The sequence below is a fragment of the Engraulis encrasicolus genome, chromosome 14 (genome assembly GCF_034702125.1).
Source record: "Engraulis encrasicolus isolate BLACKSEA-1 chromosome 14, IST_EnEncr_1.0, whole genome shotgun sequence".
Classification (NCBI taxonomy): Eukaryota; Metazoa; Chordata; class Actinopteri; order Clupeiformes; family Engraulidae; genus Engraulis; species Engraulis encrasicolus.
Window position 1 is genome coordinate 39,662,454 of NC_085870.1, and position 15,000 is coordinate 39,677,453.

The 15,000-nt window shown below is 44.4% G+C and overlaps 1 protein-coding gene across 4 annotated transcripts in view; it reads right to left on the reverse strand.

Annotated features, from left to right (window-relative positions):
- kcnab2a (potassium voltage-gated channel subfamily A regulatory beta subunit 2a) overlaps nucleotides 1–15,000 on the reverse strand; it is a 174,071-nt gene that overhangs the window by 25,906 nt on the left and 133,165 nt on the right. For all 4 annotated transcript variants that reach the window (XM_063215720.1, XM_063215718.1, XM_063215719.1 and 1 more), the window contains 3 exons: nucleotides 4,437–4,480; nucleotides 3,233–3,270; nucleotides 1,693–1,772 (listed from right to left, as the gene is read on the reverse strand). In XM_063215720.1, coding sequence (XP_063071790.1) covers nucleotides 1,693–1,772; nucleotides 3,233–3,270; nucleotides 4,437–4,480 — 162 coding nt within the window. The remainder of the gene's footprint in view (nucleotides 1–1,692; nucleotides 1,773–3,232; nucleotides 3,271–4,436; nucleotides 4,481–15,000) is intronic.

A 15,000-nucleotide genomic window follows, 5' to 3' on the forward strand; every position in this document is an offset into this window, starting at 1 on the left:
AAATAATAAAGAAAAAAACACCCACATGGCAGGGCCTTGACATTTCAGCAGAGAAATGCATTTTTACAAGGCCTTACCCTGAGGGCCTTGAACCCTGGTGAGTCCTGATTTAATGGGATGTCGTCGTACATGTGAACCTTTTCCCTCCATGTCAGGGTCACGCATGCATGACACGGGGGGCACTGCAAGGTCAACGTGTGACAGAGAAAACCCCTCCGTCAGCATCTGATTCTCACTTAGAGCTATTGAACAACCCACCACTCTTAGAGACAGACACGATTTATTTTAGGTTGTTAATGTTTTACATTACGCATTAGTATAATTTGTGTATTTTTCATGTAGTTTTCATGGGTTTCTGTCAAGAGGAAAAAATAAAATAAAATAAATAAATAAATAAAGGATTTCTAATTATGAAATAGAATTGCTGGTAGGCCTATAATACAGAAGGGCTTTAAATGACTAACAGACCTTAGATTAAAGTAATACTGAACATGTTTTCAAAAGAGCTGACTGTATCCCATAGCTTTAGGCATCTGCGACTAAAAACAGACTCTAGCAGGGGCTCGGAGGGTGAACAACAGCACAGTCGTTATGAGTGGGTATGCAACCAGCGTAAACTTTTAATACCCTATCTGTTTACCAAGCATGTCTCTCTTTAAACTCGAACCATCGTTACAAAAGCACCCAAGTCCACTCAGTCAAACTTCATGTGGAACCCTTAAGTTTATAGAAGCGTGTCATGAACATGTCAGCACAGATGGAACGCCCAGATGGCATCAGCTCACTAAAATGCCCTTTACATGATGCCATTTTTTACAGAAATAGGAACGAAGACATAAAAACATTAGCGGTAGCCTATGACATTTTATCAGTAGATACTACTTGCTGCATTATATGGCCACATATATCTAAAGAGACATGTTTACGGCATGTTAATGCTCCACAACCACTAGAGCGTGCATGTGAACTGAACTGGTCTCGACTGGGCGCTGTAACTGATGTGGTAGTTGTGGCGTCTCCATCACACTGCTGCTGGTGCAGAAATGCTGCGGCAGGTTTGCCTCACGGGAAGTGACAAGTGGATACCTTCAGAGACCTAATGTCTCAATAATCCAGATCTGATCATCTAAATAAATCTAATAAATGACGGCATGGTGACATCAGATAATCCCCGGTGTCATAATATGTCCAATGGGGGAGCAGGTGGCGGCGAGTAGCAGGGAGCTTTATGGTACCCACTGGGGTAGTAGCAATGATCTAGCTGCAAGACCAGGTGTGTGTTTGTGTGTGGGGTTTTTGGGTGCGTGTGTGTATGTGTGTGCGTGCACGCGCCTGTGTGTGTGTGTGTGTGTGTGTGTGTGTGTGTGTGTGTGTGTTTGTTGTGTGTGTGTGTGTGTGTGTGTGTGTGTGTGTGTGTGTGTGTGTGTGTGTGTGTGTGTGTGTGTGTGTGTGTGTGTGTGTGTGTGTGTGTGTGTGTGTGAAGTGCGTGCGTGTGTGCATGCGTGCGTGCGTGTCTGTAAATGAGTAGGTAGGAGTGTGTGTTTGTCTGTAAAAAGTAAAAGACAGGAATCAAAATGTGTGTATATATAATACCTGCTGTGTGTGGTTGTGCTTGAATAGAAAACATATACACAATATTTGTGCATGTGAATGCGTTGTGCGTGTAAAGAAGCAGGGTGGGGGGCCACTTACTTTCCTGCAGCGTAGACCTCCGCTGTGTCAAACAGATTGATCCCATTCTCATAGGCCAACGTCATCAGCTGCTCCGCCATCTGTCGGGGGAGAGAAGGAAGGAAGCAGATCAGGAGAAAAGAAGAGAAAGAGGGAGAGGAAGGGGAGGAGATGGAGAGAAAAGGAGAGGGGCAGAATGGGAGAGAGGGGGAGAAAGGAAAAGGTTGAGAAAATTAGAAATTGAGAAAAAAGGGATGGAGGCGGGGGGAAAAGATAGATGGGGGAAGAAAAGGAGAAGTAAGGAGAGGGGGATGAAAGGACCGTTAAAGAGAGAGGGAGAGGGGGATGAAAGGACCGTTAAAGAGAGAGGGAGAGGAGGAAAGATGGGGAGAGAAAAGAGGCTTGAACTTTTAAAATATTATATGGATCAAGGACACTTAGGGGGAAGAGTAATTTTCAGCCCGGTTCCAAAGCACACCATGTGGCGTGAGAACACTGTCACCCAGTCAACACACCGCTTTATACTAAATAAATACCAACTAGAGGAAATGTGTTCTTTTTATGCACCGTGTCTGTGGGGAATAGCTGACACGACCACTAATGTGGAAAAGGGAGATAAGGGGTAGGTGCAGTACCCGAGGAAAAGTTCAAAAAGCAAAAGGATTAAAAATGAGATGGAGGGCAAGAGGTTATTAAGGAGTGGGTCAGTGGGGAAAGGTGTGGAGGATGGGGATGGGGATGGGGGGTGGTGTGCGCTTTATGGAATTTGGGACACGCTCTTCCTCTTCATTTGATTTTATTTGAATAATTCAGCATTTCTTCATCTCAGAGAGGAGACCACATTCCAGACGCCTTACAGACCAGCTCCCTCTTAGCACTCTACAGTTCTCTTTGGCTCTCCCTCGTTCTTGTGAGGAAGCAAAAACTGTGTGTGTGTATATGTGTACGTGTGTGTGCTCGGTGTGTGTGTGTGTGTGTGTGTGTGTGTGTGTGTGTGTGTGTGTGTGTGTGTGTGTGTGTGTGTGTGTGTGTGTGTGTGTGTGTGTGTGTGTGTGTGTGTGTGTGTGTGTGTGTGTGTGTGTGTGTAGCCCCATATGCGATCCTCTGTGTTTGTGTTCTGTCCATGCTACCCTGTGTGTGCAGACATCCTGCAGTATATAGTTGTATGACTGTAGACCCATGAGGTCTCTATATGAATGCTGAATCCTGACTGACAAGCGGATGTGAGCCCTGATAAATACTAGCCTGGGAACTCCCATACTGCCTTTAGTTCTACACAATCGTTTCGATCTGAAAGACACTTGTGATTAGGTCTGGTGTTAACCAGGCAAGATAAATACAGCAAACACCCTGAAAGGAGGGTGCTTAGTGCACTGTGACATTGTGGCTGCTTAGTGCATTGTGGCTGCTCTGTACAGGTCTGCTCTATCCAAGAGAGGATTGGGGAAAAGTGCCTCCTCAACAGACTGACTTCCGATGCCTGGGGAGGGACAGAGGACTAGGATAGAGGACAGGGACAGAAGAGCAGGACAGGGCAGGGTAGGACTGAAGGGGACCTTACCTCGTCTGTGATCTGTCCTCCGAATGTGACCCATGTTCCTGTCAGGGTGCAGAGACACAGTGAAATATTTTTGCAGGTATGGTACTGATGTTAATCAGAATATGGAAATCAGATGATCCATGTCGGCAGTGGACACCATCAACAATTCAATGCTATGGAAGTGGTGCACCGATGCATGCAAGTGTGTGTGTAAGAGAGAGCGAGAGAGGGGGTGACATAGAAAGGCAGCAGTGTGTGTGTGTGTGTGTGTGTGTGTGTGTGTGTGTGTGTGTGTGTGTGTGTGTGTGTGTGTGTGTGTGTGTGTGTGTGTGTGAGTGTGAGTGTGAGTGTGAGAGAGAGAGAGAGAGAGAGAGAGAGAGAGAGAGAGAGAGAGAGAGAGAGAGAGAGAGAGAGAGAGAGAGGGTGACATAGAAAGGCAGTAGAAGAGAGGGGGGTGGGGGTATATCTGCAGTATATACTCTGAGACATATGAGATGAAACTTCAGCACATCACATGTGATTAGTGTACACTGCTAGACATATTCACAGGCACATGACAGACATGAGGATTAATCCTACAGGCTGGCTTTACTACAGACTGAGTTTTCTGTACATGCGATTGGGAGACGTATCTAATCCCCTATTTATTCAAAGACATAGCTGCCACAGATAACGAGTGGCAACACACAGTCTCTTCCCCAACAGGCACAGTAACACGGGGGGACAACATGGCAAGAACACCAACATCACTTGGAATTCCTCTCGCTTCCAGAACATAGAGAGGGGGGAAAATAGTATTTATGATGCTGACACAAGGACCGACATATTGCAAGATGATTTCAATTAAATCTGAATAACAATCATATATTGCTTTCGTCTTCTAATATGTCTTTGCAGTGTGTGTGTGTGTGTGTGTGTGTGTGTGTGTGCGTGCGTTCTGTATGTGTGTGTGTGTGTGTGTGTGTGTGTGTGTGTGTGTGTGTGTGTGCGTGCGTTCTGTATGTGTGTGTGTGTGTGTTCTGTGTGTGTGTGTGCGTGCGTGCGTGTGTGTTCTGTATGTGTGTGTGTGTGTGTTCTGTATGTGTGTGTGTGTGTGTGTGTGTGTGTGTGTGTGTGTGTGTGTGTGTGTGTGTGTGTGTGTGTGTGTGTGTGTGTGTGTGTGTGTGTGTGTGTGTGAAAGAGAGAGCAGAGACAGAGAAAAGCACACACACGCTCATTCACTTACCGAGCCCTAGGCATGACACTCTCAGTCCCGACTTTCCTAGGTTTCTGTCAGAGATGATGAGAGGAGGAGAAGATCAGAGGAGAGGAGAGAAGAGAAGGGTAGGGGGGGAGAAAAAAAGAAACAGATCATTATAAATCAGACATCATGTTCACTTAGCGCCATCACATCCTATTAAAGGGGGGAGATGGGGGTTAAGGTGATCCTCAGATGTAGGCAGAAGAGGACAAAATCCCATTTACAATGATTGCTCAATAACGTCCTATCCACTCCAGTGCTTGCTTCAGCACTTTAGTATTGTGTCTTTTCAAGTGTGTGTGAAGGTGAGATTGAGTGCACCAGTATTCCCGTACTGTGTTTCTGTCATTTATGTTCTACTTATTGCATTCACCCATGCTTTTATATTAGCCTCTGTTTTAGTTCAGTTTTTGTGTTCACATCCATGCCTTAATATGTGATAGTGAATCCATCACTCGGACAGAATGTGCGTGTGCGTGTGCGTGTGTGTGAGCGCATGTGTGAGCGCGTGTGTTGGGAGTGTGTATTTTCTCCCTGCACATGATGGCAGGCACTAAGGCCCTGCAGCATCGCCTCAAGATCTACAGTAGTGCCCTCAATACTAATGCCAGAGAATAGGACCATAGTACAGCTAACCAGGACGCCAGAGAGAGAGAGAGAGAGAGAGAGAGAGAGAGAGAGAGAGAGAGAGAGAGAGAGAGAGAGAGACATAGAGAGAGAGAGAGAGAGAGACATAGAGAGACATAGAGAGAGAGAATAATGAGTGTAATGGACTAAGATTAGGGGCAGAAAAGAGGAACAAGCCACTTGCAGGCAAGGACAGAAGAAAGTACTGTATACTGTATACTGTGTGTTTGTGTACTTGCACGACTGCTTGTACAAAAGGCCATTTCTTTTGCATCTATGTTCTAAAAACCTCCCGTGGTTTAACCAGCCGCAGGTCACAACATTTGCATCCCTCGTTGCACGGAGAAAAAAAAGACAAATTAACATCTAATTCAACTAATTAACATGTGTTAACGTTGCAGGTGATGACACTTGCACATGCTGACCTTTCTAGCCGTGAATCCAGCGTCAGATTTGCATGTTAACATGTAGCCCCTATAGCTTGCGCGAAAAAATGTGAAAACAACACAGAACCGTGACTCTTGTTGTCAAGTATGGTCTAAAGAGCATCACTGATGCACAGAATCAGCAGTTCCCTTACACAGAAGTCCATTTTTACCGCAATAGGTTTTGAGAATCTGTGTGAGAATACAAGCTTGAGTGACTTCAGGGGATTTCACACTACAGTATATGCACCACGCTTTAGTTAATTTTCCATCATATAACCAAAAGGTCAGAGAAAAAGTGAGATTTGTTCTATTGACAACACTGACCAGCCACAGACACAAGCAAATAAGGAATCATTGCATTGGCAACAGTACAGTAGTATCATACATGAACACTAAAATAAAGCACGCACGCACGCACGCACGCACGCACGCACGCAAGCGAGCGCGCAAACACACACACACACACACACACACACACACACGCGTTTCTTGAGTTGGCAATATGCATATGATTTGATTTGTGTGTGTTTGTTTTGTAAGGCCTATACAGAGCACACACAGATAAAGCCAATGCATGCTAAGAGGGATTATGGATGATATAACAGACTGTCTGTGTGTGTGGGTGTTCCCAAGCATGTGATGTGATTGTACGAGATGAGATGAGAGTACAGTGTTAATGCATGTGAGCTCTCTGTGTGCGTGTGCCGTGTGTGTGTGTGTGTGTGCCGTGTGTGTGTGTGTGTGTGCCGTGTGTGTGTGTGTGTGTGTGTGTGTGTGTGTGTGTGTGTGTGTGTGTGTGTGTGTGTGTGTGTGTGTGTTTCATCGTGTGGGAGTTTTGCAGGGAGCTCAGCAGAAAAGACAAACGGCAGTGATTTCTGGCAGTACAGTAAAAAAAAAAAAGCTCAATTCACCACAATAGACTTATTTTTATTGCCACACACACACACACACACACACACACACACACACACACACACACACACACACACACACACACACACACACACACACACACACACACAGAGTATGTAGAGGCTGTGTCTTGTATGCAGGCTATTCATTTTACGGCTGCGCTATCGACGACAATCCCGCTCTCTCCTCTCCTATTGCTATTGCCTTCTTACTGAGGTGAAGAGTTGAGGAGCCGTCTTGTCAGCCGTCATGAACACACTTCCCTTCACTCTTTTGGGCATTTTGTGCATTTCTCTGAGCAGACGACATCAATCCTTTCATTTGCTTTGGTTTAACAGGCATATGTTGTGTGGAACATCATCTAGGCCTGAACAGCTGATTGTTCATTGCATCCTTCATTACAAACAGACTGGCATGTGCGACAGCCAAATGTTGGGGGGGGGGGGCTATCTACGTGATCATATTTCTGGCTGAGTGGACAAGTCATTTATACTCCTAAGCCCTTTATCTATGCTACACCTTACCCAAATAAGACAAATGAAGAAATCAAGGGAAAGAAATAGGTGAAATTAAATATCATATATTGAATGTAACCGTGTACAGTGTATTGTGTATTTGTATAGAAGTATGAATAACAATGTTAAAAAGATAGTGATTTGTTAAATTGTAGATTCATTTAGTAATTTGCATTGAGCATGGTGCAGTTGTGTATTTTCTAGTGGTGGGCCGTTATCGGCGTTAACGTGCTGCGATAATGTGAGACTCTTGTCGCGCGACAAAGAAAATATCGCACGTTAATCTATTTTCAAAATATGGATTTGAGGTTTGGGGATGCGCGTCACCATAGCGTTCGATTGACAGACGCTTTCAGACTGCCCTCCAGTCGCTTCGCCTCTCCAGCTGTTGCTCAGCAGACCTACTAAATATGAACTGTGTTTGCATGCTGTAAACATTAATCTCTCTGCCGTGGTAGGTGTTGTTTTAGTGCTTTTTCATAAGTGGTAGACAAGAGAGACGTTATTGTTTGAGGTGAAGCAGACATTGTGTAGCCTACCAGCCCGACATAGCCTACATTTCCTCACGCATTGCATGGAACACAAACAACAGTCCTGTTCCAGAAATCTTGCCTGTGCCATAATTGCAAAACATTCCGTTTGATATAGGCTAAGATTGTCAAACTGAAACTGTCAATATCTACTGTCGCTGAATGTTTGTGTTATGATCGCGCATTTGCGACTCATGTTTGTCAGACGGTATTCTAATACACCTTGCGGTTGTTGCGCGTGATAAAGACAATCTCGCGGTCGTCTTGACTTTTTTTTTGCAAACTGAATTCATTTGGAGTTGTAACTCCGCTGGCATTCTAACGCAGAGAACAACTGTCAGGTTTTGGCCAAATCGATGTGGGCCAGTGCTTTAGGGTCTAGAACTATAAATCTAGTAGCCTGGCTCTGACTTTGCTGTACCTACTGCACAGCTCCTCCCTCTCTAAAAGAGCCGCTGCCCTTTTTACAGTCAGTGGCAGATTCATTCTCTCTCTCTCTCTCTCTCTCTCTCTCTCTCTCTCTCTCTCTCTCTCTCTCTCTCCTCTCTCTCTCTCTCTCTTTCTCTCTCTCTCTCTCTCTCTCTCTCTCTCTCTCTCTCTCTCTCTCTCTCTCTGCCCATTAGAAATGCTGAATTGTTTGTCATTTTGTTTAAATAGTCTAAATGTTTGATATAGATTTATCTGTATTTGCCTCTACAATTTATAGCAATGTTCATTTTGAAATGTCATTATATTATGACTGTAAATGCTTCCTAACATACTCGAAACACTTTTCAAATATTGCTTTTTTTTCATCGCCAAATATCAACCATTTCTTTGATGATGAGATGCATTTTGGAAAAAAGAGATGAGCTCTGGTCTAATGCGCCATCTTAAGAAACCCCCCTAGGTTTTTTTTCGTCATTATTTCGCTAGCGTGCCTATTCTGAATGAGCCATTTTGATATAGATTAATCTAGATTAATCTAGATTAATTTCATAATTACAGTGAGATTAATCTAGATTAAAAAAATTAATCTATGCCCACCCCTAGTATTTTCACATGGCTACATTTCTTTGCCCATTTGTTGCATTAGTAAAAACTTAATTTCATTGCTAGGCCCCTTTGTTTGTGGTGTGTTGTGCTAAATATTTCACGTTTGATTGATTCATAAGCTTAGACAGCAGTCACAGTCCCCGCCGTTTTGCATGAGCCGTTGACAGATGACGGGAATGAAATCAAATCAGTAATATCCGTTTCCACTCTGTGTTTTGGGAGATTAAACAAAAAGACTTTAATGTGATTTGTTCAGATTATCCACATGTAGTAAAACCTAACCTCTGTCGGTCAGTCAGGGCTACAGAAAACAGAAGACCTAACCAAACAGAGGGTCAAAAGAACACTGCTGCCAGTCCTCTGCCAGGATTTGGCTACACATGATGTTCAGCTCTAAAAGCCATCACAGATATCTGCTATAATAAATAAATAAATACATAATATTTTCCCTAAATGATCTCAAACTTAAAATCCAACATAAAAAAGGCCAACAAAAAGTCAAGCCTATACAAAATGAGATGGACTGATTTTTTAAGTTCAGTATATTTTCTAAACTCATCAAAAATGCACTTAGATGGTCTTACATCTGAAGCATCACGTTTTTTGTATGGTGTTGACATATTGTAGACTGTCAATTTAGCAATTTCTTTGGCTGAAATCAAGCTGGTGATGACACACCGGACAGCCACGACAGTAGAGCGCTCATTTTAGCTTCTCTGTTAAATGTCACGACACGTTTGCATATGCACGGCCTAGTCATTCCATTACTCAGTGTTGCAGTAGGTCATTGGAAAAGGCTCATGCAAAGACCAGCCGGACCACACGGCCTGTTGGCTGTCCACAGAGTTTCCACATGGCGGCTTTACATTTGCCCAACCACAAGCCTCAGGTGCAGTATGGCATTTTTTAATCAAATACTCACCATAATGATGCGTGTCTGAAACTATGGGAAATATATTGTAATGGTGCTCAGAGCACATGAAGTTGAACTGTTGATTTTGCAATTGAAAGTCACAGTTGGCTCTGGGCCATTTGTTTGCTTATGGAGATCTGCAGCAAGCATCAGAGCACTGTATTAAACACTAACACATTAATCACTGCATTGTGTGCAAGACCACATGTCTTAGTCTTTTAACCTTTAAGTTATGCAATAAAATGTCAAATTGTTTTCAAAACCATACTTATTTCTTGGATGTTCTATATTCAGACACTATGCAGTAAATAATTGAGCGAATTGAATTACTGAAAAATACCTTTTCCTTAGTACAATAATAATAATACTAATAATAATAATAATAATAATAATAATAATAATTATTATTATTATTATTATTATTATTATTATTCCTTTAGTTTGCAGGACGGGAGACATGGAAAGTAGACTTAAACAAACCTCCATTGCTGTACTTGCAAAAGTCGTCTATTATTCTGCTCAACCAGGGCAGTGAAAAAACATAACAAAACTCTCAGCTTTGCAAAAAATAAACCTTCTCGTAACGGCTTGACAGGTGAAACTACTCAGTGAGTACTGTGTGTGCACACGTGTGTGTGTACGTGTGTGTGTACGTGTGTGTGTATGTGCATGCGTCCGTGCGTGCGTGCTTGCGTGCGTGCGTGAGTGAGTGAGTGAGTGAGTGAGAGAGAGAGAGAGAGAGAGAGAGAGAGCAAGAGAGAGAGAGAGAAAGACAGGGAGGTTACAAAAGATAGGCTTCCTAATTTTTGCTGCCTGGTAAGCCATGATGGATGCGTGTGTGTGTGTGTGTGCGTGCGTATGCGTGCGCTGTGGCTGTGTGCACACTCGTTAGTGCGTGTATGTGTGTGTGTGTGTGTGTGTGTGTGTGTGTGTGTGTGTGTGTATGTGTATGTGTGTACCGTCCCCTTTGTTTGCTGTGTCGTGCTGAATATTTCACAGCCTGAGGAGGTCTGAGTGGTGCAGGACAGACAAGGCCTCTGCTCCTCTCCGCTCCTCTGCAGCACGCTAGCACAGCACAGCACAGGCCAGGGCAGGGAAGGCCAGGGAAGGCCAGTGGCAACGAGAGAGGGAGCACTCCCTCCCTTTGAACATGGCGGAGGGAGAGAGCGAATGGGAGAGAATAAGAGAGAGAGGGGGGGGGGGGGGGGGGTGGGAGACAAGAGAGGAACAGGGATGGCCAGAGGAAAGAAGAATGACCAAAAGAGAAAGTGGCAGAGTTGTAGAAAAGACTGCGAGGATGGAGGGAGGCAGCAAGGGAGGGATGGATGGATGAATGGATATGTCTATTTTTTCATCCTTTGCAGAGAGAGGGGAAAGTGATGATGTGGCGATGGCTGAGAGGAAAGGAAGGCAGAGATATAATACACAGCTCACACAAGAGCCTGAAAGCCAGCGATGTGACCGGACTGGACACTGCTTCAGTAACGAGTGGAGTGGAGTGGAGAGAGACTTGTTCCCTCAGCAGCCCTCCCCCTTGCCAACCTCCCCGGTGCCCTTTCGTACAGCCACAGCATCTTCCATAACGAGAGAAGAGAAGTGAGAAAGACAGAAAGAGATGGGAAAGAGAAGCTCCAGCACGGGCCAGGCTCTTGCGTTAGTCCTGGTCTGCAGTGCAGGGCTATTGCTGACTCATGACCCCAGGAGGGCTTATTAACCCATACATGGTGTGGTTATGGTGTGTGCATGGCGTGTGTGTGTGTGCGCGTGCGTGCGTGCGCGTGCGTGCATGTGCGCGTGCGTGCATAAGCACGTGCGTGCATGCGCATATGCCACCCCTGAGGACAAATTCAGTCGTGTGGGCCTTTGTCATTTCTCTCCTCCGCTCCCAGGCTATTCCGGAGATTGCGGTTTGTGTTATCTGAATTATGGATACTCAAACCAACTAACATCGTCGAGCAAATAAAACTTTTACAATCATTGGTTGGAGTGGATGACCTGACCCGACCTCCCCTAGTTCACCTCCCTCCCTCCCCTTTCCAGCTTATTAAAAAGATGCAGTTACCCTGAAGCAATTTATGAGGTAAGATCAAATTAAAGTGCACAGATGTGTGAGACTTCTGGTCTGCCACAAAAGCACCTCTCCTCTCTTCCCAACTAGCAGATTTGAATTTGGACACATTTCAGGAATAGCTAAAGCAACGGCAAGTATTTTTTTCTCCCTTAAATAATAAGCCTCGGAAAATAATAAACCTGGAAACATAACCATAACAGGGTGCACTTCTGAATTCACTTGTGTCGTCCTCAATCAAAGCCATAACCTCACTATGTTTTTAATTAAATAAATGAAATAAACAAATGATAATAATAAAATGGCTTGCTTCATGTTGCACAATATAAAAGGTTAGATATGAGGAGACCCTTTGTAAGTATGAAGCCTACTGTATGAGTAGTGTACATGTAAATGAAAGATGCCGTAGGGACCAAGCAACTTGGATGACCACAAAAGAAGAACATGATGGAAACTAGAAATGCACTCCGAGAGTGCAGACCTCAGTCAAGGAAGCCGTTTGATAGAATATTTGACTGTTTCACCCAAGTTTAAAGTCTTTCTGCCTTGTTTTTGCGGAGTTAAAAACTGTCAATGTCAAAATTCACCCTATCCTGCGATGGTGAAGAATCTTAGATCTGGATCGTAATTCACATCACTTGTTACTTTTCTAATTTCCAACAACAAAATTTCATCAAAATCCGAGAGAAATAACTTTTTGAGTTATCCTGCCGACAGACAAACAAACAGACAGACAGACAGACAGACAGACCGACATGACCGAAAATATAATCTCCTTGGTGGAGGTAACGAATGCAAGCTTTTCAGTTTTAAGGTCAAATACCTGAGGCATGAAGTATAATTTGAAAGTATTTTAAAACCAGCTCAAAACTAAAAAAAAATAACCAACATAACAGCTGGCAGTTAGTTCTGCCCTATTCTCTCAGTGCTGGATAAGTAAATAGCATGAATGCACTGGTAGGCTGCAGATGAGCTGAATCATTTTAAGACAGCAATGGACTATTCCATTACTTTCCTATAGTGGGATAGAAGAGGCAACACACTTGTGTTTCTTTAAGTATTTATGACTGTAGGCTGAATCCTCCATCCAAGTGAAGTGCTGTCAAGGTTTGACACTCCTCTGCCAATCATATCCATCCTTCCATCTCGCCTTGCTATAGGTACAGCTATACTGCTGACTGCCTGGACTGCTATTGTGAGCTTTCAGTTTCCATGCATGCCAGTCCAATGTATTTGTTCCCCATCAATTGACTGGAGACAGGACTGAGCAAGAAGCACCCATCAAGTAGTCAGACTCTGGGCGCACACACACACACACACGCAGGCACGCACGCAATCTACGGTAAGCAGACTGCTATGTGCCGGCACGTGAACTTGGTGAAAACGGTAGGAATGATCACTTCGGAGGAGTGGAGGAGAGACAGGGAATGAGTGGGGAGTGAGACAGGGAAGGATTGGCAAATGACCCAGGCCGTAATCGAACCTGGGTTGCCGACGTAGTAACCCAGTGCCCTTTCCGTTAGGCCACGACAGGGCCGAAATGATAAATGTGAAAATGATCGCTCCTTGACTGCCCCTTTAAACCAAGTTATGCCCCCAATAAATCCCCATGCAGAGGTGATATATGGGGTTTCTCCACACAAGCGCATGTATCCACACCCACACCCAAGCACACAGTCCAACACACACACACACACCCACACACACACACAGTCCACCTGGGCCCATTGCCAGATCTGTGGTGGAGGTGTAGGTGGTGCAGACGAGCAGGAATAGCTGTCCCACTGACCCCAGTCGGCTCCCTGAGTCCCCGAGCTCCACTAGGGTTCGGCCAGACAGTGGAAAGTGTAGCTCTAGCCTAAGCAGCTCTGGAACTGGAGTTTAGCCCGCCGTACATCAGCCGTACATAAATCACCCAGTCGCCTTGAACATAACACACTTTTAAGCGTCTGAGAGTGCGTATGTGTGTTTGTGTGTTTGTGTGTGTGCGTGTGCATGCATATGGGTGTGTTCAGAACATATAATTTACCACCAGCTCCCCATAAAACGTTGGGAATTTATTTTATGCTTGCGTGTACGGTTGCAGACTACTCCATGGTAACGAGTCTAGCACATCACGGCGTATGAAATCAGAGAAAGCAGTCGGTCAGTGGGTGTGATCTGACGGTCTGAGCGGTGTGCTTCTGTCCATGGAAAGAGTGGAGCAGCAGTTATGTATTCTGTTCAGACAGCCATACACGGCTCATTAGTCATTGCCGATAAATGCTTAGTGGAGCAGTGTGTGAGCTATAACCAGTCAATAGGCTGCAATATCAGCAGCAGCAGCAACAGCCACAGCTGCTCTATTGCCTGCCTGGCAAGGGGTGCATTTCTCAAAACCATAGTTGCTAACCATGTTAGCTACTTTGTTGTTTGCAATGCAATTTCCCACTGACATACCCAAGGTGCTAACTGGTTAGCAACTACGCTTTTGAGAAACACACCAGTCTTGCCTGGCTACTGTTTGGGTGCTAGCCTCACTCTTGACCAATACCCCAGAAGCATAGTCATTACTATTGCCATTACTAGGGTTGTGCTACAAAGACCGTTTCAAAACAGTTTGATTATTAAACGTGTCAGCGTATTGGGTCTGCACTACACAGACCATTCAAGACCATTTGATTACTAACGTCATTAGCGTCAGCACATTAGGGTTTACCTACACAGACCACTTCAAGACAGTTTGTTACAAAAGTCTTTGTTTTCTTCATAGTCTTTGTCTCAGTTGTCGACATGGGGCACTCCATGGGGTTTTAACATCTCCAATGATGTGGAAAGTACATGTACTGCTTGGGCATGTAATATTGCAATGACATCCTTGGTACAGTATAATAAAACATTATTGAAAAGGCAACTGTAATCTGTTCAGTTTTGCCATTCAATTATGATGCACGCATACTGTAGGATAGCACATTTTGCTTCTAGAGGGCAGAGAAAGTGGGAGCATTCTGGAGTTGTTTTCTTTGCCAGGTTTGGCCACAGCCTTGCATTTAGCACCAACTACGTGTCGCAAGCCGTAACTTATATCCATCACTGGTCAAATGAAAGCATTTGGCATAGCAAAGTGTCACGTAACACACAGGTCATAGGTCCTGGATCAGGTATATTGCTCATGTTGCTAGAGCAACTCGGCCACTTCAAAAATCGTGACGATGACAGGCGAGAAATTAATGCAGGGTCGACAATCCACTTCACTAAAAATACACATCTTCAGTTTAGACGCGCAGAGATACTTACAGTACATTAGCACATACTCATATAAGCACACGATCACTCTCCGCATCAAACTCTTCCCCTCAAACTGAAATACACACAGCAACACTCACTGCTCTTCTCACTGAAAAATAACACACACACACAATCACACAATCACACAATCACACACACACACACACACACACACACACACACACACACACACACACACACACACACACACACACACACACACACACACACACACACACACACACACACACAAA